Here is a 19,654-nt window from a genome sequence, read left to right as displayed (position 1 = left end):
CGTGGAAAAAGAAAAGTTTATTTTTAGAAAAAAAGGCATGGTGAAAAAAGTTGAAAAATTAAAACAAATGGCCCACCACCTCCATGCAGACACGCATCCCATGCTCCTGGTGATTCTGATACAACATTCCAACTTTTACTAAGCCACATGAGATTTTTGTATTTGCCTTATGGTCCAGCCAGATTCCTGCCCATAAGATTTACCAATAGTTTGGGATTAGGAGGTTAGGGACCACCACCTTAATATATTCTCTTACTTTTGCAGGAGAACGTTGTTTCCGTTTCTTCTTTTTCTGTAAGTCTACTGGCTCTCTGATTTGTTTTTTGTCTCTCATCAGTTGCTCAGATACATCAGTAAAAGTAATTTCCTGCTTTACACTTATCTGTTAAAAAAAAAAGCCAATTTTAGAAATAAACAAAAAGCCCATTCTGACAAAGCCATTGCATGTTTAATCCTCCGCTAAACCTACAAATAGGTGCTTCCAAAATGATTATATACGTGTGCGTATGCAACAGTGTGTTAAAGAGTTCATTAATAAGCAAGAGAACAAGAAAGAGTCAAGAGTATATAAGGAATAGAACTAAGATTTTACAAAAATCTATCTGGAAAAGAAGATTAAAGATATCACGGGAAAGGATTATAAGACCAAAGAATAAATATAAGTCAGGACAAAGTAGATCAATTTCACTCCCACATTTAAGGAAACTGATGCTGAAGTTAAAAGCACAAAAAGAGGTTTACATTCCAAAAATCAGTAAAATATTGGGGGAATAAAAGGGTATTAGGACTTCACAGTACGCTTTCTCTCGATTTATAAAATATCATGAAGCAATGAAAAATTCTAAAAGGTAATCACGTCAGAAGAAAGGTAAGACAAAAAATGAAAATTTAATTATCTTTAAACTCAGCACTCTGACGATATCATAGCTTAGCCTGTACTTTCTGGGCCTATACACCAAACCATCACCAAATAAAGATGTTTTTAGGACTGCATATGGTTTTAGGCCACTGTTTAGGTAAAAGGCAGGATACTAATTACACAACAAATAAATACAAGATGTTAACCCACCTTCAGATTTCTGTTTTCACAGATAAAAAAAGAGATGCTTGTCCTAAACACACACACACAAAACAAACAAACGAAAACCCACAAAACACAAAAAACAAAAATGCATGAAGGTTCTTAGATCAGTAATGGTAGTGCCAATTCTCATCACAATTGATGATACTCAGTCATCCACTCTTTAATACTACATTTTCCATCTATCCTTGAAATGCAAACACTTAAAACTAAAATATTTCAACTCAACAGGCCCTGACCTTTCCACCATGTAAGGACACAACAAGAAGTCTGCAACCTGGAAGAGGGCCCTCACCCTACCATTCTAGCATACTGATCCTAGACTTCCGGCCTCCAGAACTGTGAGAAATAAATCTCTGTTCTTTATAAGCTAAAATAAATAAATAACTCCTTAATAACAATCCATGAAGTACCATGTACTAATGGCTACATTTTCCAAAACATACACTAAAAAAATGGTGCAAAACATTATAAACATCTTACAGACTGACAGTGTAAAGTTGGAAAACAGCTGTGTAGAAGGGATTCATGAGGAAAATGCAACATAAGGCAGGGATTTCAGGCTGACAAAATAAGGAACTGGAAGCTTTCATAAATTCCTGAGGTGTAGGCAGTATGAGAATCACAAATCAAAAAGAACCCTGACACAAAAACAGGATGTAAATGATTACTAGGTTAATAATTCTATCAGGTTATAGAATAATACTAGTGAACCTTCTTATAGCTTCTTTTGGTATCATTATTTGGAACATAAAATAAAATGATAAAATCACCACCAACAAGGCTTTGGAATACAGACATGTTATAACTCTGAACTGACGTGTACTGAAATACAAAACTTCTGTTGTGTGTGAGACAGCAGAGATGACTGCAGACTATGTAAGCAGCTGCTGAATTGCTCTGTCCCATTTTGCAGGGGCACCAAAAAGTAGTTCCAATGTTTCCATCAGCTTCTAAATGGCAAAGAAACCATGAAAATGTAGCATGCAGCAGTAAGAAACAGAGGAATTATTTTTAGCAAAAGTGCCAAATAGAGTATAAGACAAATTCACAAATAAATTCTGCAATTAGAAGATATTCACAAACCAAGGAAGAGCCTTTATGTGTAAACAGCGAAAAAGAATAATAAATGTATCTAAACCTTTCAGTTATTTCCACATATATGGGAAGTGGTATTTTTTTAGATTTTATTTATTTGTGAGAGAGAGAGAGCGCGTGAGTGTGCACACACAAGCAGGGGGAGCAGCAGGCAGAGGGAGAGAGAGAAGAGGGTCCCCACTGAGTATGGAGCCCAATGAGGGACTCGATCCCAGGACCCTGGGATCATGACCCTAGTGGAAGGCAGACGCTTAACCGACTGAGCCACCCAGGCACCCCTGGAAAGATGTATTTGTACTACTAGCATTCTCAAATGTAAGGCATACTTTTAACATATGAAAGCCCAGCCTCAAACCTAGAAGTAACAATCAATCAAAACACTGAATGTCAGGCGCACAGGAAGTTACATTTTTAGAATGCACCAAGAGGCGTATTACCCATAAATGGAATAAATTAATCTCCTCTATGTATAACATAACCACACACTAAAGTACACAGATCCAGCCTACAAGGTGCTTAGAAAAGATGGAGGTAACTCTAAATGATAAAGAGATGGAAGGTATGATGATAATAAGTCAGCTAGGAAGAATGAGTTGCAAAAAAAGTCTGAGAAAACTTGTTTTCTTTGGCTTTAAGAAGATAATTGTAACCTATAAAAACATGAAACCTTTTTTTTTTTTTTTTAAAGCAGGCTCCACGGCCAGCGTGGAGCCCAACATGGGGCTTGAACTCATCACACTGAGGATCAAGACCAGAGCTGAGAACAAGAATCAGATGCTTAGGGGCACCTGGGTGGCTCAGATGGTTAAGCGTCTGCCTTCAGCTCAGATCATGACCCCAGGGTCCTGGGATCGAGCCCCGCGTTGGGCTCCCTGCTCAGCAGGGAGCCTGCTTCTCCCTCTCCCTCTGCTGTTCCCCCTGCTTGTGCTCTCTCGCTCTCTCTGTCAAATAAATAAATAAAATCTTAAAAAAAAAAAAAAATCAGATGCTTAAACCGACAGAGCAACCCAGGCACCCCAACACATGAAAACCTCTTAAGCGTGACAAAAGAGACAATAATTCATCCATACATTGTCTATTTGTTTCTTGAGAACTGTCTTTACAAGAAAATCAAGTTCTCAGTGTTTGCACCTACAATAAACCAAAGTTTAATCAAAGCAGCACCTGCAGGTACATGGTATTTGAAAAGACTGGTTTGCTGGATTTTTGAAACACATTTGTTAGGGCATCAAGAAAACCAAGAGAGGGATGCCTGGGTGGTTCAGTCGGTTAAGCATCTGCCTTTGGCTCAGGTCATGATGCCAGGGTCCTGGGATGGTGTCCCACACTGGGAATCCACTCTCAGCAGGGAGCCTGCTTCTCCCTCTGCCTGCTACTCCCCTCGACTGTGTTCTCTCTCTCTGACAAATAAATAAAATCTTCAAAGAAAAGAAAAAAGAGAAGAAAACCAAGAGACTACGAAATCGTCAGATTAAAAAAACCAAACACTGGTTTCTTCCTTATCACTTAAGCTTTACCATTTTACCTCAACCCATGTACAACTTCATGTCTACATTTGAGACCTGCATTTCAATGCAGTTCTCAGTATTAACCCAGAAATACCATCAAACTGTCAATTAGCCTACCTATCCTTCTTTGATAAGATCTGACTAAACCCAGGCATTCTCCACCTAAAACCTGAAGCCCCCTCTAGATCTCTCACTTTGAGACTAGGGAAACTGTCATGCATGACTCCCATGTCATATCTACCTTCCATACTCCTCTAACTTCTTCCCCAACATCTTTAGAAGAGGTAGAGACCTATAATGTCATACCTCCTCACCCCTTGTCACAGCCCAAGGTGGTTCTTTCTTGCTACTTCTAAAATATATCTATTATGTTTTCTTCATTTTTGATCTCTTTCACTTCATTCTCCTGACCTTAAATATAAAGAGGTCTCCCTATATTGAAAAAACCCTTCCCTTGAATCCCATGATCCCTAGTAACTCGAGCCCAGAATCCAGACTCTTTCAAGGCTTATTTCATTTCTGGCCCCAAAATAAACAAACTATCCTACTTTTATTTTTAACTATTTTGTGCAATTGTATCTTATCTTGATATCTGCAAGTAAGATATGCTTCAACAACTATTACATGCCTGCAATGTGCCAAACTTAGTCTGAAATAATTTAACAAAAGCTTTAAATTTACTAAAATTCTAATATGTACAGAGCACAATTTTAGATACTGAGAATACATTCTAAATATAAGGTCTCCTTTTCAAAGGCCTTAAAAATGTATATGGGGAGTTTTGATGCGTAACAAAAAAAACCCACCTAGCAATTCAAGATAGTACATGCTAGGCTCAAACCTAAATGAATGGTACAGAATAAGGGCAGGAATCAAAGGAAAAATTAATGAGATTGAAAATAACTGCAAAAGTTCACGAATGAAACAGAATTAATCAGAGCTGCAGGTTTATCATATATATCCCCCTTTTATTTTTCCTTCCAACCCTGCTACCCTTCCCAACTTCTTTCTTACAGACTCAACAATGTTAATAAGTGATATAACAAATGTGAAATGTACTAAAATAAATTTGCCAGACATAGGGTGTAATGAATAAATATTTCATTTGGGTTGCACATTTTAGTACCGTCTACCCATAACTCCCAGGTAAGAAGGTTTATTTTGGACTCTTCCTCTTCTTCATTCTCAGTACTCTACACCCATATCCAGCAACATCCATTTCACCCTAATTAACTTTATCAATCTTGCTGCCTTACAGCATTATCATCGCTCTCATATATTCTTCCATGAAAAAATTAATATAAAACTTTGGGGGGGGCACCTGGGTGGCTCATTTGGTTAAGCATCTGCCTTCGGCTCAGGTCATGATCTCAGGGTCCTGGGATTGAGCCCCACGTTGGGCTCCCTGCTCAGCAGGGAATCGGCTTCTCCCCCTCCCTCTGTCCCTTTCCCTTCGCTCCCTTGTGTGCATGCGTGCGCTCTCCCCCCCACTCAAATAAATAAAATCTTAAGGACAAAAACAAAACAAAACAAAACAAAAAACTGTTTTCCTGTCATCTCCCCAGTGAGGAATCTATAATAGCTCCTTGTTACCCATGGTATCAATTATACTCTCCCCTGGTCCACTTTCAAGATTCTATATGATTGACTTTACAGAAAAGACCTAGATCACTTGGCAGAAGTAGCTGTCCTTACCACCTCTCCTCTTTATTTCTGGAGCCATATGTTCTTTTCAATTTTCAATTTCCTCTCTACTCTGCTACTGACTCAATTCCTACCTATCTCCAAGGCTCTGCTGTTTCACTGCCTTTTTATTTATTTATTTATTTTTAAAGATTTTATTTATTTATTTGACAGAGATAGAGACAGCCAGCGAGAGAGGGAACACAAGCAGGGGGAGTGGGAGAGGAAGAAGCAGGCTCATAGTGGAGGAGCCTGACATGGGGCTCGATCCCGTAACGCCGGGATCACGCCCTGAGCCGAAGGCAGACGCTCAACCGCTGTGCCACCCAGGCGCCCCTCACTGCCTTTTTAAAATAATCTTCCTTATTCTATCAGCTACATTGTCTCTGCCTAAAAGCATTCTTACATTTCCCCTATAAAATCATTTCTTGTGAACCAAATTTTTTCTAACAACTTCCTTCTTCTTATGGCTAAACTTTTACAAAGAATAATCTGTGATGAGAATACTGACAAAATAACTGCCCCCGAATTTAGAGAAATGGTTATTCCTGAGATTAAAAGTAGTAAACAGCCATATAAAAAGGATGTGGTTATCACTAGAAGGGAATTGTTTCAAAGTATTGCGTCCAGGAAACAAAATCAAGGTGACCATAAATATAACAAGTGTTCGAATATAAAAAGAAAGATACAACACAATTAACTGTACTGTGAACATACTGCCTAAAGAAAGAATGTTAGCAATAATGGGGAATATTCCTGGAGTCCGGAAAAAGAGAAAGTTCAGACCAAGAGTGTATCTGTGTCTCTGTGTGTGTGTGTGTGTGTGTGTGTGTGTGTGTGTGTGTGTCTATATTTCCAGGATAGTTTTGACAAGAACAGTTAAATGTAACTGGTCAATAGGAGTACTTCTAATTCCAAGCTCACCAAAGTCACAGAACAGGGCAAGGAGGGGAAGCAGCACACTGGTGGAATAGGCCGTTGTGTGATTCATGAACTATAACCTTGCCTTCTGCCTGACCCATGACTGCATTCAAAATTCTGAATGGAGCTACATTTGTCAGAGTTTGACAAGGTCCACAGTTATCTTTTGATTTTGAAGGGTTCAGGGATCCATAGTTCACAGCAAATACTCTAGTCTGTTTCTCTATATTTCTTATGATAAATGTGCATTTTGGCTGCTATGCTAGCAACTTATAAATTAGATAACTGTAAGATGGAGCGCTCAAATCAAGTAATCTTACCTGAGACAGTGCTGACTCCCCCCATCCTACCTGGACATTCCATTCTTTCAACTTCCATTAAATCATGACTTAATAAGTTCTCTCCTATTCCACATGGAAGTTCTTCCGAATCTATCCTTCTAGTATATACATTTCATTTTTTAAGAATATATATATACCTTCATTTTTTAAGAATTTCAGTAAATCTTTATCAATGGTTCTCAAAGTGTGGTCCAGGGACTCCTGAAGGTCCCTGACATCCTTTCAGGCTGTCCATGAGATCTGAAATACTTCCATAGTCATACTGGTTTTTTTCCACTCTCCTCTCATGAATACATAGTGGCATTTTGCAGAAGCTAACATGTGATGTCACCACAGAGTGAATGTATTAGCAAATATGAGAATCCAGTTATATTATATTAAGCCAGGTAATACACATATTAATAGAACTGTAAAACAAATTCTCTCTGAATTTTTCATTTTAGAAAACAAGGTTATATTTCATTAAAAATGTTATATGTTATTTTTTACAGAACTAGAACATATAATACTGAAATGTATATGGAACCAAAAAGACCCCATATATCAAGAGAAATCTTGAGAAAGTAGAACAAAGACAGAAGTATCACAATCCCAGATTTCAAGATATACTACTAAGCTATAGTAATTAAAACAGTATGCTTCTGGCACAAAAACAGACATATAGATCAGTGGAACAGAAAAGAGACTCCAGAAATAAAGCCACAATTATATGGTTAATTTACCTATGACAAAGGAGGCAAGAACATACAATGGGGAAAAGACAGTCTCTTTAATAAATAGTGCTGGGAAAACTAGGCAGCTACATGCAAAAGAATGAAACTGGACCACTTTCGTAAAACCATACACAAAAATAAATTCGAAATGAATTAAAGACCTACATATGAGGGGTAATGCCATAAAACCCCAGACAAAAACACAGGCAGTAACCTCTTTGACACCAGCTGGCCAAAGAAACATTTTTCTAGATATATCTCCTCAGGCAAGGACAAAGCAAAAATAAACTATTAGGATTACATCAAAATAAAAAGCTTTTGCACAGCAAAGGTGTTTTGTTGGTGGTTACCAACAAAATGAAAAGGCAACCTACTGAATGGGAGAAGACATTTGCACAAGATGTATCTGATAAGAAATTAATATCCAAAGTCTATAAAGAACTTCTACAACTCACTACCAAAACAAAACAAAAAAAACCTCACAAATAATCCAATTAAAAAGTGAGCAGAGGACCTGAATAAATGTTTTTCCAAGGAAGACATACAGATGGTCAACAGACACAAAAAGGTGTTCCCTAATCATCAGCGAAAAGCAAATCAAAACCACAATGAAAAAAAAAGCAAGCAAGCAAGCAAGCAAGCAAGCAAGACCACCTCACATCTATCAAACTGGCTAGAACCAAAAAGGTAAGAAATAACAAGTGTTGGTGAGGATGTGGGGAAAAAGAAACCCTCATGTACTGTTGATGGAATATAAATTGGTGTAGCCACTGTGGGAAAGAGTATGGAGGGTCCTCAAAAAATTAAAAACTGAAATACCTTAAAATCCAGTAATTCCACTACTGGCTATTTACCCTAACAAAGCAAAAACACTAATTTGAAAAGATATATGCACCCCTATATTTATGGAAGCAACCTTAGTGTCCAATGATGGTTAAATAAAGATGTACTACATGCACACACAATGGAGTATTACCCAGCCATAAAAAAGAATGAGATTGTGCCATTTCTTTTTTTTTTTTTTTTAAGATTTTATTCATTTATTTGACAGAGATAGAGACAGCCAGCGAGAGAGGGAACACAAGCAGGGGGAGTGGGAGAGGAAGAAGCAGGCTTCCAGCAGAGGATCCCCATGTGGGGCTCGATCCCAGAACACCGGGATCACGCCCTGAGCCGAAGGCAGACGCCTAACGACTGAGCCACCCAGGCGCCCTGAGACTGTGCCATTTTCAACAACACGGATAGACCTATGGGATATTATGCTAACCGAAATAAATCAGAGAAAAATACCGTATGATTTCACTTCTATGTGGAATCTAAAAAACAAATGTACAAACAAACCAAAAAAGCAGAAACAGATCCATTAATACAGAGACAAGCTGGTGATTGCCAACAGTAGGGGGGGGCAAGATAGGTGAAAGGGAGTGGGAGGTACAGGCTTTCAGTTAGTAACAGGGATTAGAAAATAGAGCGCAGGGACTATAGTCAGTGGTACTGTAATAGTGTTGCATGGTGACATTATGGTAGCTACACTTGTGGTAAGCACAGCATAACACACAAGAGCTGTCGAGAATCACTATGTTGTACACCTGAAACAATGGCACACAGTGTGACATTGTGTGCCAACTACACCTCAACAAAAAAAATAAATTAAAAAAGAAAGACAGCCTCTGTTTAGAAGGCAGAAAAATACTGCAATTGGTGGGTTATCAGTTAGCTAATGATTTGCCAATATAATTTTTTAAAACTATGTTCTATGTTAACTTGCAATGGGATTTGTTATTTACAAATTAATAAAATTTTTAATTTCTGTTCTAATTTCTAAAAGGGTAAATAATGATATATATAACCAACATAAGCAAGAGTTGTGAGGAGCATTCAAAATTTTTTAAGAGTAAAAGGGCTGCAGGGGCGCCTGGGTGGCACAGTGGTTCAGCGTCTGCCTTCGGCTCAGGGCGTGATCCCGGCGTTACGGGATCGAGCCCCACATCAGGCTCTTCCACTATGAGCCTGCTTCTTCATCTCCCACTCCCCCTGCTTGTATTTCCTCTCTCGCTGGCTGTCTCTATCTCTGTCGAATAAATAAATAAAATCTTTAAAAAAAAAAGAGTAAAAGGGCTGCAAAACCAGAAATTTTGAGAGCTGCTGACCTAGATACATCTGAACTATACTTTGCGTTCCTTCCCTCTTCTCCATTCAATCTCTTTTAACACAGATACCTGGACTCCACCAACATAAAGAAATGAGTATAGATGTGTGTGCATGTATGAGTTAGAAGACATACATGTAATTCCTAGCTCTGTCTACTGAGATTACCAAGGAGCAATGACATCTAACACACCTAGCACCCAGAACTTTGGTTCTAAATACCATTATCCAAATAAGAGGAACTGGGGCTCCTTGGAGTAGTGACTGATTCCAGAGCTGGGCCAGGGAAAAATATGAGATGACCCTGCAACATCCTGTGGTACCAGAAACTAAAGAGCCAAAAAAAGGATGAGCACATGTCCAAAGGACACAAGAAGCAGTCTGGAGGAGCTCTTAACCAGCACAGCTGGAACAACTTGAGCAACAAAGTAAGTAATGACAGTACTGGATTGGAACTCATAGAATAAAATGAGTATCCATGCTGAGAAAAATTGAAGTAATTGAAAAAATTAATAGGGGAGAAGAGAGAGCTACAATTAACAAAAATACAGCAAGGAGGAAGAAAATACAAAATCACAATTAGGCAAACACCACATTAATAACTACGACCGGCAGGGTCCATTAATGGATGCTAAAATCAGTAGGTAGAAATTTGAGAAGAAATCAAATATTTAAACAGACTCAAAGATATTTGTTAACTACAAAGGTAAAAATAGTGACCTTATAATGGGGAAAACTGGCAGATACTACCTTAACAAAGAATCAAGGTTAGTATCACCAGTAATAAGACATATCAACATTTTGTACCAACATTACTTCTGTGGGGTTGTCAAAAATGCAGAGCTTCAATCTCATCATAAGAAAACATCAAACTCAAACTGAGAGGCATTCTACAAAATAACTGACCAATACTCATCAAGTATCACATGTAGAGGTCATAGAAGACAAGGAAAGATTGAACTGCCTCAGAATGGAGGAGACTTAAGAAGATGCAAAAACTAAATGCAGCCTAGGATCTTACGCTGAATCCTTGAACAGAAAAAGAGCATTATGGGATAGACAAATGAAATTCAAATAAGGTCTGTAGTTTTATCAGTAAGTTCCTGGTTTTGGTAATTGTATTATGGCTGAATAAGCTTTGATACAAGAGGAAGCTGTGTGATGGGTTTATATGCACTCTACACTATTTCTACCACCTTTTTATAAATCTAAAATTATTACAAAATAAAAAGTTAAAATTTTGATTTTTCTACCTACAAAAATACTTAGCATCCCAAACTTACCATATTGTATACATTAAATATGTGCAGATCTTCTGTGTATCAATTATACCTCAATAATGCTGTTTTAAAACATAGTTAGCATTTACATGGTCTTCTATAAATTTGTGGTTTCTCCTCCTCGGCATGATGAAGATTCATCTACCATCTACTATGTGCTGGGCACTGTCCACTGTCCTTGGTTGCTGGGTGCTGAGGCTACGGGGCGGGGGCAGGGGAGGCAGGCAGCACATGCTCTTGAGCCCGCATGGTGTATTGCAAGTCATCTCAGTTTCACAGGAACACTATTTTCATCCCGTTTTAAAAATAAGAAAACTAAGGCCCAGAAAGGTTAAGTTACTTGTCTAAAATCCCATTAATTAAGAAGCAAAATCAAAATTTAAACCCAAGTCTTCCAAATCTAGCAACTGAAATCTTAACTGTTATGATCTGTGAATTAATTATTACCTTCATGTTACCAATAAGGAAACTAAAACTTCAGGGAAGTGTCTTACCCAAGCTATCATATTTCAACACTAGGACTTAAACCAAGATCTTGTCTCTTTTAGTCCACTGTTATTTCCATTACTGTAATAGCTTCTTAATAAATCTGAATTATTAAAACTTATTTTAAAATAATTTTTATATGAACATTTTATTTTTCCAAATACGAACTACAGTTTGCTTACTGCCGGAACATGGGAAAAAATTTCTAGTGGTTCTAGAATGGCTACTATGAAAGGGAGAGAAAATAATTTTTAAAATAACAAAGTGAGAGACACCTGGTGCCTGAGTCGGTTAAGCGTCTCCCCTCAGCTCAGGTCAGGATCCCAGGGTTCTGGGATCAAGTCCCACATTGGGTTCCTTGCTCAGCGGGGAGCCTGCTTCTCTCGCTCTGCCTTCTCTGCCTGCCACTCCCACTGCTTGTGCTCTCTCTCTCTGACAAGCTAATAAGTAAATAAAATCTTTAAAAAATAAATGAATAAATAATAAAGTGGGCAAAACGTCATCAATATTTAGGTGAAGCGTAATACTTGAGTTTCAATCCTACCTCTTCCAATTACTATCTGGCTAAACTTGGCTTCCAGTAGTATGGAAAAACACAAAAAACGAAGGTGGAGAGGCAAAGGAAATACAAGCTAATTCCAAAAAAAAGTTAATAGCTGTGTGAGGCTGAACTAAAATTTAGTCATTTGGAACTTTCTTCACCTATAAAATGGAGGAAATAAGCCTCACAGAATTCCTGCAGACTTATAAGAGATTATATATGTAAAGCATGAGCTATAATACAGTTGACAGTAGACAGATTCTTGATGCCACTAATGATCATAATCATTTCTTCACATCTCTTAATCGTGGTAGTAATAATATCCAGCTTATACACAACAGAAAATCAAATGAGATTACATCAAGAGAACCTTGAAAACTTTCAAGTTCTAAACAAATATTTATGGTTATTAATTATCATACAATTACAGATGTTACCAATTTCTACAGAACATCTCCACTCAGACATCCTATTATCTCAGTCAGTGCTTCACATCAGAACCTCCTTCCAAATTCTCTCCCTTTCAACATGCTATATTACCTCAGTCTCCTGTTTAAAAATCTTTTAATTTTCTTCTCCACTGCCAACCAAAGACCAAGTCCAGTTGTTTTTATTTCCCTCAACATCATATACAAATAGAGAAATTATATTTCCCAGTTCCTACTCTAGATTATTTATAAAGATATTAAGTGGGAAATCTCGTATGCTACTAGAGGAAGACTAATTGGTCAACTTTCATGGACTATAAATTGACCAGGATATATCAGGAGTCTTAAGAAATCTATCCTGAAGAAATAATCTCACATGGCAACAATGTCTACATATAACATAACATTCTTTATGGTAGTAAAAACAAAAGTGTAAACAGTCCAAGTATCCAGTAATAAAGACTGAGATAAATTACAACACAGCTATTTGACATTATACAGTTATAAAAAAATCTTAGTTTTGGATAATATTAATGACATAATGAAATGCTCATGGTTTGAGGAGTAAATATATAATTACGTAGATAAGTATATTTTGCAATTTTATACAAACACACAAATACATATGCAGCAAATTTTATACAAACACAAATACACACACAGAAAAACAAACAAAAAGGAAACACTAAAATGCTAACAACCAAATGTTAGTAGTGATTACAGCAATTTTTTGCTATCTTCTTCAGAGTTTAAGAATTTTTACATTTCCTCAACAACTTTGTGTTACTTTTTAATATTAAAGAGATATTAAGTCCAGTGTTAGTATAAATACCTAGTATTTTTTTTTAAGATTTTATTTTATTTATTTGACAGAAACAGCCAGTGAGAGAGGGAACACAAGCAGGGGGAGTGGGAGAGGAAGAAGCAGGCTCCTAGCAGAGGAGCCTGATGTGGGGCTCGATCCCAGAACGCTGGGATCACGCCCTGAGCCGAAGGCAGATGCTTAACGACTGCACCACCCAGGCGCCCCTATAAATCCCTAGTATTAAAGAAAAACCTGTTTATCATTATCTTAACATACTAAGTTGTTCTAAGAACTAAAACATTACGCCAGCAAAGTGAAACTGAAAAAATTTCTATGGGTGAGTGAAAAAAAAAAAAGCCATCAAATAAACCTTGATCCCTATCTCACATCATCAGCAAAAATCAATTCCAAATGGATTATTAATCTGAATGGGAGAGAAAAACCATAAAGCTTCTAGAAGTTGAAGTATTTTTGTGACTTTGGGGTAGGCAAAGAATTCTTAAATAGGATACACAAAACACTTACCAAAAGGAAAAGACTTATAAATTGAATGCTATTTAACACTAACTTCTATTTATCAAAAGAGTAAAAAGGCAAATCAGAGTGGAAAAGATGAGATATATACAGAAAGACAGATAGATAGATATCCAACGAACAGATAAAGAACTACTATAAATCTGTAAGAGAAAGAAACCTAATAGAAAAATGGACAAAAGATAAATATGTGCCTTACAAAAAAATAATATCCAAATCGCCAATAAGCACGAAACAGTACTGAATTTTGTTAGTTTTCAGTGAAACAACCTAAAATCACATTGTGAGACTACTACCAAAACAAAATGGCTAAAATTAAAAGGACTGACAATACCAAACATCAAGGATATGGACAATTAAAGTAAATTGGCAAAACCACTTAGAAAAGCTTTTGCCAGTACCTACTACAGCTGAACATATGCATACCTAGCAAATTCAATCCTAAGTACATAACCAACAAACATGAATATGAACATACACCAAAAGACACATCCAAGAATATTCACATCAGCACTTTTCATAACAGCCCACATCTTGAACAATCTAAATGTCTATTATACTACAATGGATAAATTTTGATATCTTCACACAACTGATGCTTATACAGAAATAAGAATAAACTATTACATGCAACAATGTGGATACACCTCACAATCTGAACCAAAGAAATCAGATACTACAGAGTGCATGATTCTATTTATAATTAGTACAAAATCAGGTAAAACCACTAGGCCATGCTAGAAGTGTTATGTAGTGGTTATCTTCAGGAATAGAAAAGGGCTGTGACTAAGATAGACAGAAGATGAGGAGGGCCTCTGAGATGCTAGTAATGTTCTATGTCTTGATCTAAGCAGTGGTTACTCAACTATGTTCACTTCTGAGAAAATTCCTCATTTATAATTTCTGCACTTTTCTGTATAAATGTTATATTTCAATAAAAGACATACACCTCGAGAAAGAGTGTTATCAATGTGCAGGTACATATAGATAAAATTACAAGAAACATGCTTGTATATATAGGCATCTATGTCTATATCTATCTATAAGCATGATCCTTTCACCATTATTACTTCATTCAAACAAATCTAGTAGTAACATAAATATCCATCAATATTGCCTTAAATAAAGCACACAATTTAATCAATTATTAAAATAAGTTTTATACGTAATTACAGTATTTCTATAGGATGTGTTTTAAATGAACATAGCTAATTTCAAAAAGCATATAAATAGCATCATCTATGTAAAACAAAATATATGCATGTTTTCATAAGATATAGATTTTAAAACCATATTATATAGAAATAAATACATATTACACACTCTGCATGTTTGTTAATAAATTAAAAATTTCCAGAAGGCTATCAATATTAGTAGGTATCTTTTGGGAATTAAAGTCGGTACGTGGTGTAAACAATTTTTACCTTTTACTTTGTTCTAAACTACTTTAATCTTTATGACTATGCAATCGTTTATAATAACCTAGACCATACCATTAAGAAAAAAACAAAGTAGGTATCTCTGAGACTGATCTAGCTAGGCTGACTCTATAGCCTTGTCCATAATGATTTTCAATTTGTGTACTATTGTCCTAAGTAAGACAGTATAACGCTCATTCAGTACCACTGTCTCACAATTCCAGATCAACTGTAAACATCAACGAACAGACAGAACTATATTAAAGGTGTTAGGAGACTGGCTATGTTATTAAAGTCATCTAGAAAGAAATCTACTACTAATAATTTATGTCCACATAAAGGGAAAACAAAATTAAATCAAACAACTCTAAGAGCGTGGAAGGATACTAAAAAATAGATCATTGTGGGTTAGCTCCCTATGACAATCTTTTTTTTTTTTTTTAAGAATTTACTTATTTACTTGAGAGAGAGCGAGCACTAGTGGGGGTGGGGGAGGGAGGGGAGGGAGATGCAGACTCCCGGATGGGCAGGGAGCCCAATGCGGGACTCAATCCCAAAACCCTGGGATCATGACCTGAGCAGATGCTTAACCAACTGAGCCACCCAGGTACCCTAAAACAATCTCTTAAGAGATACCTTGACTCATCTGCTTATCAAGTAAGTTGAAATAATAAATAAGCAGTAGTATGAATCACACCAGGAGAAACTATAAAGCACGATTACTTAACGCCAGGTTTTCTGCTCATATATTGATTCCTATCAAATATGGCACTTTCTAAGATCTATATGGCATGTGAATAAAATCTTGTTTAAAGAAAAAAACTTGAGTTGATATAAATTATCATCTCTTCTCCTTAAAATAAGCTCAATTAATGAATCTATTTCCGAAAAAGATATCCAGAGTATGCTGAAGTAAAAAGTACTTGAATGGGAAGAATAAAAACACCTCTTAAAACATAGAGCCCCAATAATAATCAATGCAATCACCTCAAAAGACAAGGACCCCAACAGCCAATGAACATAAAAAAACTTCTAAATCCCTCAGATGAACTCTAAAAGAAATGTAATGGTAATAACAATTGGCTACAAGTAATAAATAACTGTTTAAAAAAAGGTATACAATGTAATGGGGATAAGAAGTTGGGTGTTAGCCAAAAAGAGAAGAAACATATCCTACCAATGACTATTTAAGCAAATAAATACAACAGCAAACAGATCTGTCACCTTCCAGGATGCTTGTGAAAGAGCATTTGTCACCAATAAATGCAATCCAATTCTGGAATTAAACCAGAGTACAAAATATGTGGCAAAAATAAAAAAAAATCTTAAAACCACTGAAATGGGTTAGGGTTGATTTTTTTCTTTTCTTTTCTTTTTTAATAAGAGGGAAAATGTTACAAGAAATATACTAAAATTGCTAGCATCAGCATGTTAGGTTTTTACTGACTAGAGCAAGAGGCATATGTGAAAATATCTATACAGCCCTCCTTAAATTAGTAACAGGATTTAAGGAAATTTAAAAACTAAAAAACCAAAGGTCTAATGCCAATGGCCAAACACATTTTGAGCTTCCTAGGCCATTAAACAAAAATAATCATAAATAGGAAATGCATGAAAGTATTCCTACAATTTTGTTCATGCTGTTTTATAGCATACAAATTCATGACTAAAATAAAATGCTACACAAATGCTGGAGTATATTTTTTCAGGAGTTATAAATACCTGAAATTTTACATTCTATTATATCATTATATGACTAGAACATGATTTTTTTATAGTTCCTAATTTACAAAATCCTTTTGCTCAAGTGATACCATCCAACAGTTTTCTAAAAAACAAATGTGGCATATATCATTACGAATTACAATTTGCTCCAATTTGTCAACACAAACATGTTTTTACTCTTCAACATGCTTGCCATCAAACTGGAAAAATAAAGACCATAGAGAGTTATGATTTCTCAATCCCTACTCAATGAATATAAGAATTAAAAAAATAAACCAGATCCGTTTTTTACATTTCTAAAATAAATTTAGTTTCTGAGTTAAGAAGCTTTCTAGCACAGTGTTTCCAATAAAACTTTCTGCAATGTTAGAAATGTTCTCTTGGCTGTCCAAAACAGAAGCCACTAACCACATGTGGCTACTGAGCACCTAAAATGTGGCTAATGAGACTTAAGAACTGAAAAATTTTATCTCATTTTAATTCAAGTTTCTAACACATTAGAAAACAAAGTTCTAATGAGTAAATTGTAGACATTCAAAAGGTGGCCTGGAGATTGCTGCTGAAAATGTAGGGCCATTGAGTTTGGGTGCCTGATTTAGAATAAGGTTAAGATAAACTCTGAAAATTAGCAGTTATCACAAATGAAGAACTTTTACTTCAACTGTCACAAAACACTAGAGAGTTGACATAGGCTATAGAACCTAAACTCTTATTAACAATCTAAGAAAACTCAAAACTCAACTTTAGTTTTTAGTTAACAAAAGAAGTCAATATGAAATAAAGTTCTGTGTGGCTTCCAAATGAATGAGCAAATAAAAGAAGAAAATCATTAATATGCTCAATATGTATTTTTAAAAATTTTTAGCACACAATCTAAAAAGGATAAAAGGCCTGGTAACTTAAGTTTTCTTACTTCTGAGGACGTGGATCATATTACATAGATAGATATGGAGATAATTATAGATAGAAGTAGGTGTACATATATACATATAAATGTATGTAATTATATACATATGTATATTCTCTGGGTTTGTCCACTGACAGGCCTGGAAGCAGCTATACGTCAACAGCAATGAGCAGTACATTAGGCACCCAGATCTTGCCTTCTAAACGCCATTCTCCACTAAAATGAACTAGGGCTCCTTAGAGAAATGGCTGATTCCAGGGGTGAGGCAGGAAACACACAAGATAGGCCTAAAACATCTTGTGACAGAAGCCAAGGATGTGCTAAAAAGTTTGATGGGACATGCCAAAAGAACACAGAAGTCAGCATGAAGAGGATCCAATTGGCCAAATCTTAAATCAAGCATTAAAACAATCATAGTAGTAGATTTTAACCCAGTTAATAAAACTCCCAAGCCCATACTCATATAAGTAAATAAATTAAAAAGTGTAGTGAGGAATGAGATTAACTTTACAGTGACAAAACCTGCCAGACATCACCTTAATCAACTTATCAAAGTGAACCATCAGAATGGGGCAAAAAGAAATCATGAGCCACCTATCAGAGTGCAATGCAGAGAAGACACAGCATCACTTTTTGTGATAACCCTCTCAAAGATAGTAACTTAAGTACCATTAAGAGGAAAAATCAGATAAATTGAGAAACATTCTACAAAAATAAATGGTTGATAATCTTCAAGTATTATGATCATAAAATTTTAAAGTGAGGAACTAACACAAACTAAAGAGACGTGTCAATTAATGCAATATGTGGTTTTCAGCTGGATCTTTTTACAAAGAAATTTTAACTGTTGGAAGACAAGTAGATCAGTAAAGGATGTAAGTGTTGAAGATCAATCCAAAATATATAAAGAACTTATAAAACTCAATACTGAAAAAACAAATAATCCAATCAAAAAATGGGCAGAAGACATGAACAGACATTTCTCCAAAGACATACAGATGGCCAAGAGACACATGAAAAGATATTCAGCATCACTTACCACAAAGGAAATACAAATCAAAATTACAATAAGTTACTACACCTCATACCGATCAGAATGGCTAAAACCAACAACTCAAGGAACAACAGGTGCTGGGGAGGATGTGGAGGAAAAGGAACACTCATGAACTAGTGGTGGGAATGCAAACTGGTATAACCACTGTGGAAAACAGTATGGAAGTTCCTCAAAAAGTTAAAAATAGAACTACCCTATGATCCAGCAATCACACTACTGGGTATTTACCTGAAGAATATAAAAGCACTAATTCAAAGGGATATATGCCCTCCTATGTTTGTTGCAGCATTATTTACAATAGCCGATATACGGATGCAGCCCATAAATGTCCATCAATTGATGAGTGGATAAAGAAGATGTAGCATACATACATGATGGAATACGATTCAGCCATAAAAAACAATGAAATCTTGCTGTTTGCAACAAATGGATGATTCCGAAGAGTATAATGCTAAGCAAAATAACTCAGAGAAAGACAAACATCATATGATTTCACTCATATGTGGAATTAAAGACACAAAACAAATGAGCAAAGGGGGAAAAAAGGAGACAAATCAAGAAACAGACTCTTAATTATAGATGGTTACCAGAGGGCAGAGGGGTAGAAGAACGGGTTAAATAAATTATGGGGATTTAGGAGTATACTTTAATGAGCACCAGGTGATGTATGAAATTGCTGAATCACTATACCATATAACCAAAACTAATATTAACTATGTTAGTTAACTAACTGGAATTAAAATAAAAACTTAACAACAAAGTGTGAAAGACCATAACCAGGCCAACTTGACCTAACTGACATTTATAAAATAACCCACTCCGTAACTTCCAAAATACACATTCTTTTCAAGAGAATATATAAAACACTGACCAACTAACCATATACTGAACCGTAAAACAAGTATCAATGAATTTAAAGACTGAAATCTTACACTGTACATTCTCTGACCACAGTAGTTAAGCATCAGTGACAAAAAGATACC

General features: G+C 36.0%; 1 protein-coding gene across 6 annotated transcripts in view; it reads right to left on the bottom strand.

The window, feature by feature from the left end:
- Window positions 1-19,654, bottom strand: part of ZNF148 (zinc finger protein 148) — a 113,703-nt gene that overhangs the window by 40,152 nt on the left and 53,897 nt on the right. For all 6 annotated transcript variants that reach the window (XM_045812661.2, XM_045812657.2, XM_045812658.2 and 3 more), the window contains one exon: window positions 257-382. In XM_045812661.2, coding sequence (XP_045668617.1) covers window positions 257-382 — 126 coding nt within the window. The remainder of the gene's footprint in view (window positions 1-256; window positions 383-19,654) is intronic.

This window comes from Ursus americanus, chromosome 4 (genome assembly GCF_024610735.1).
Source record: "Ursus americanus isolate L20-20 chromosome 4, mUrsAme1.1.p, whole genome shotgun sequence".
Classification (NCBI taxonomy): Eukaryota; Metazoa; Chordata; class Mammalia; order Carnivora; family Ursidae; genus Ursus; species Ursus americanus.
Note: the sequence above shows the minus strand (reverse complement) of the source record. Positions and strands in the feature narration are given on the sequence as shown.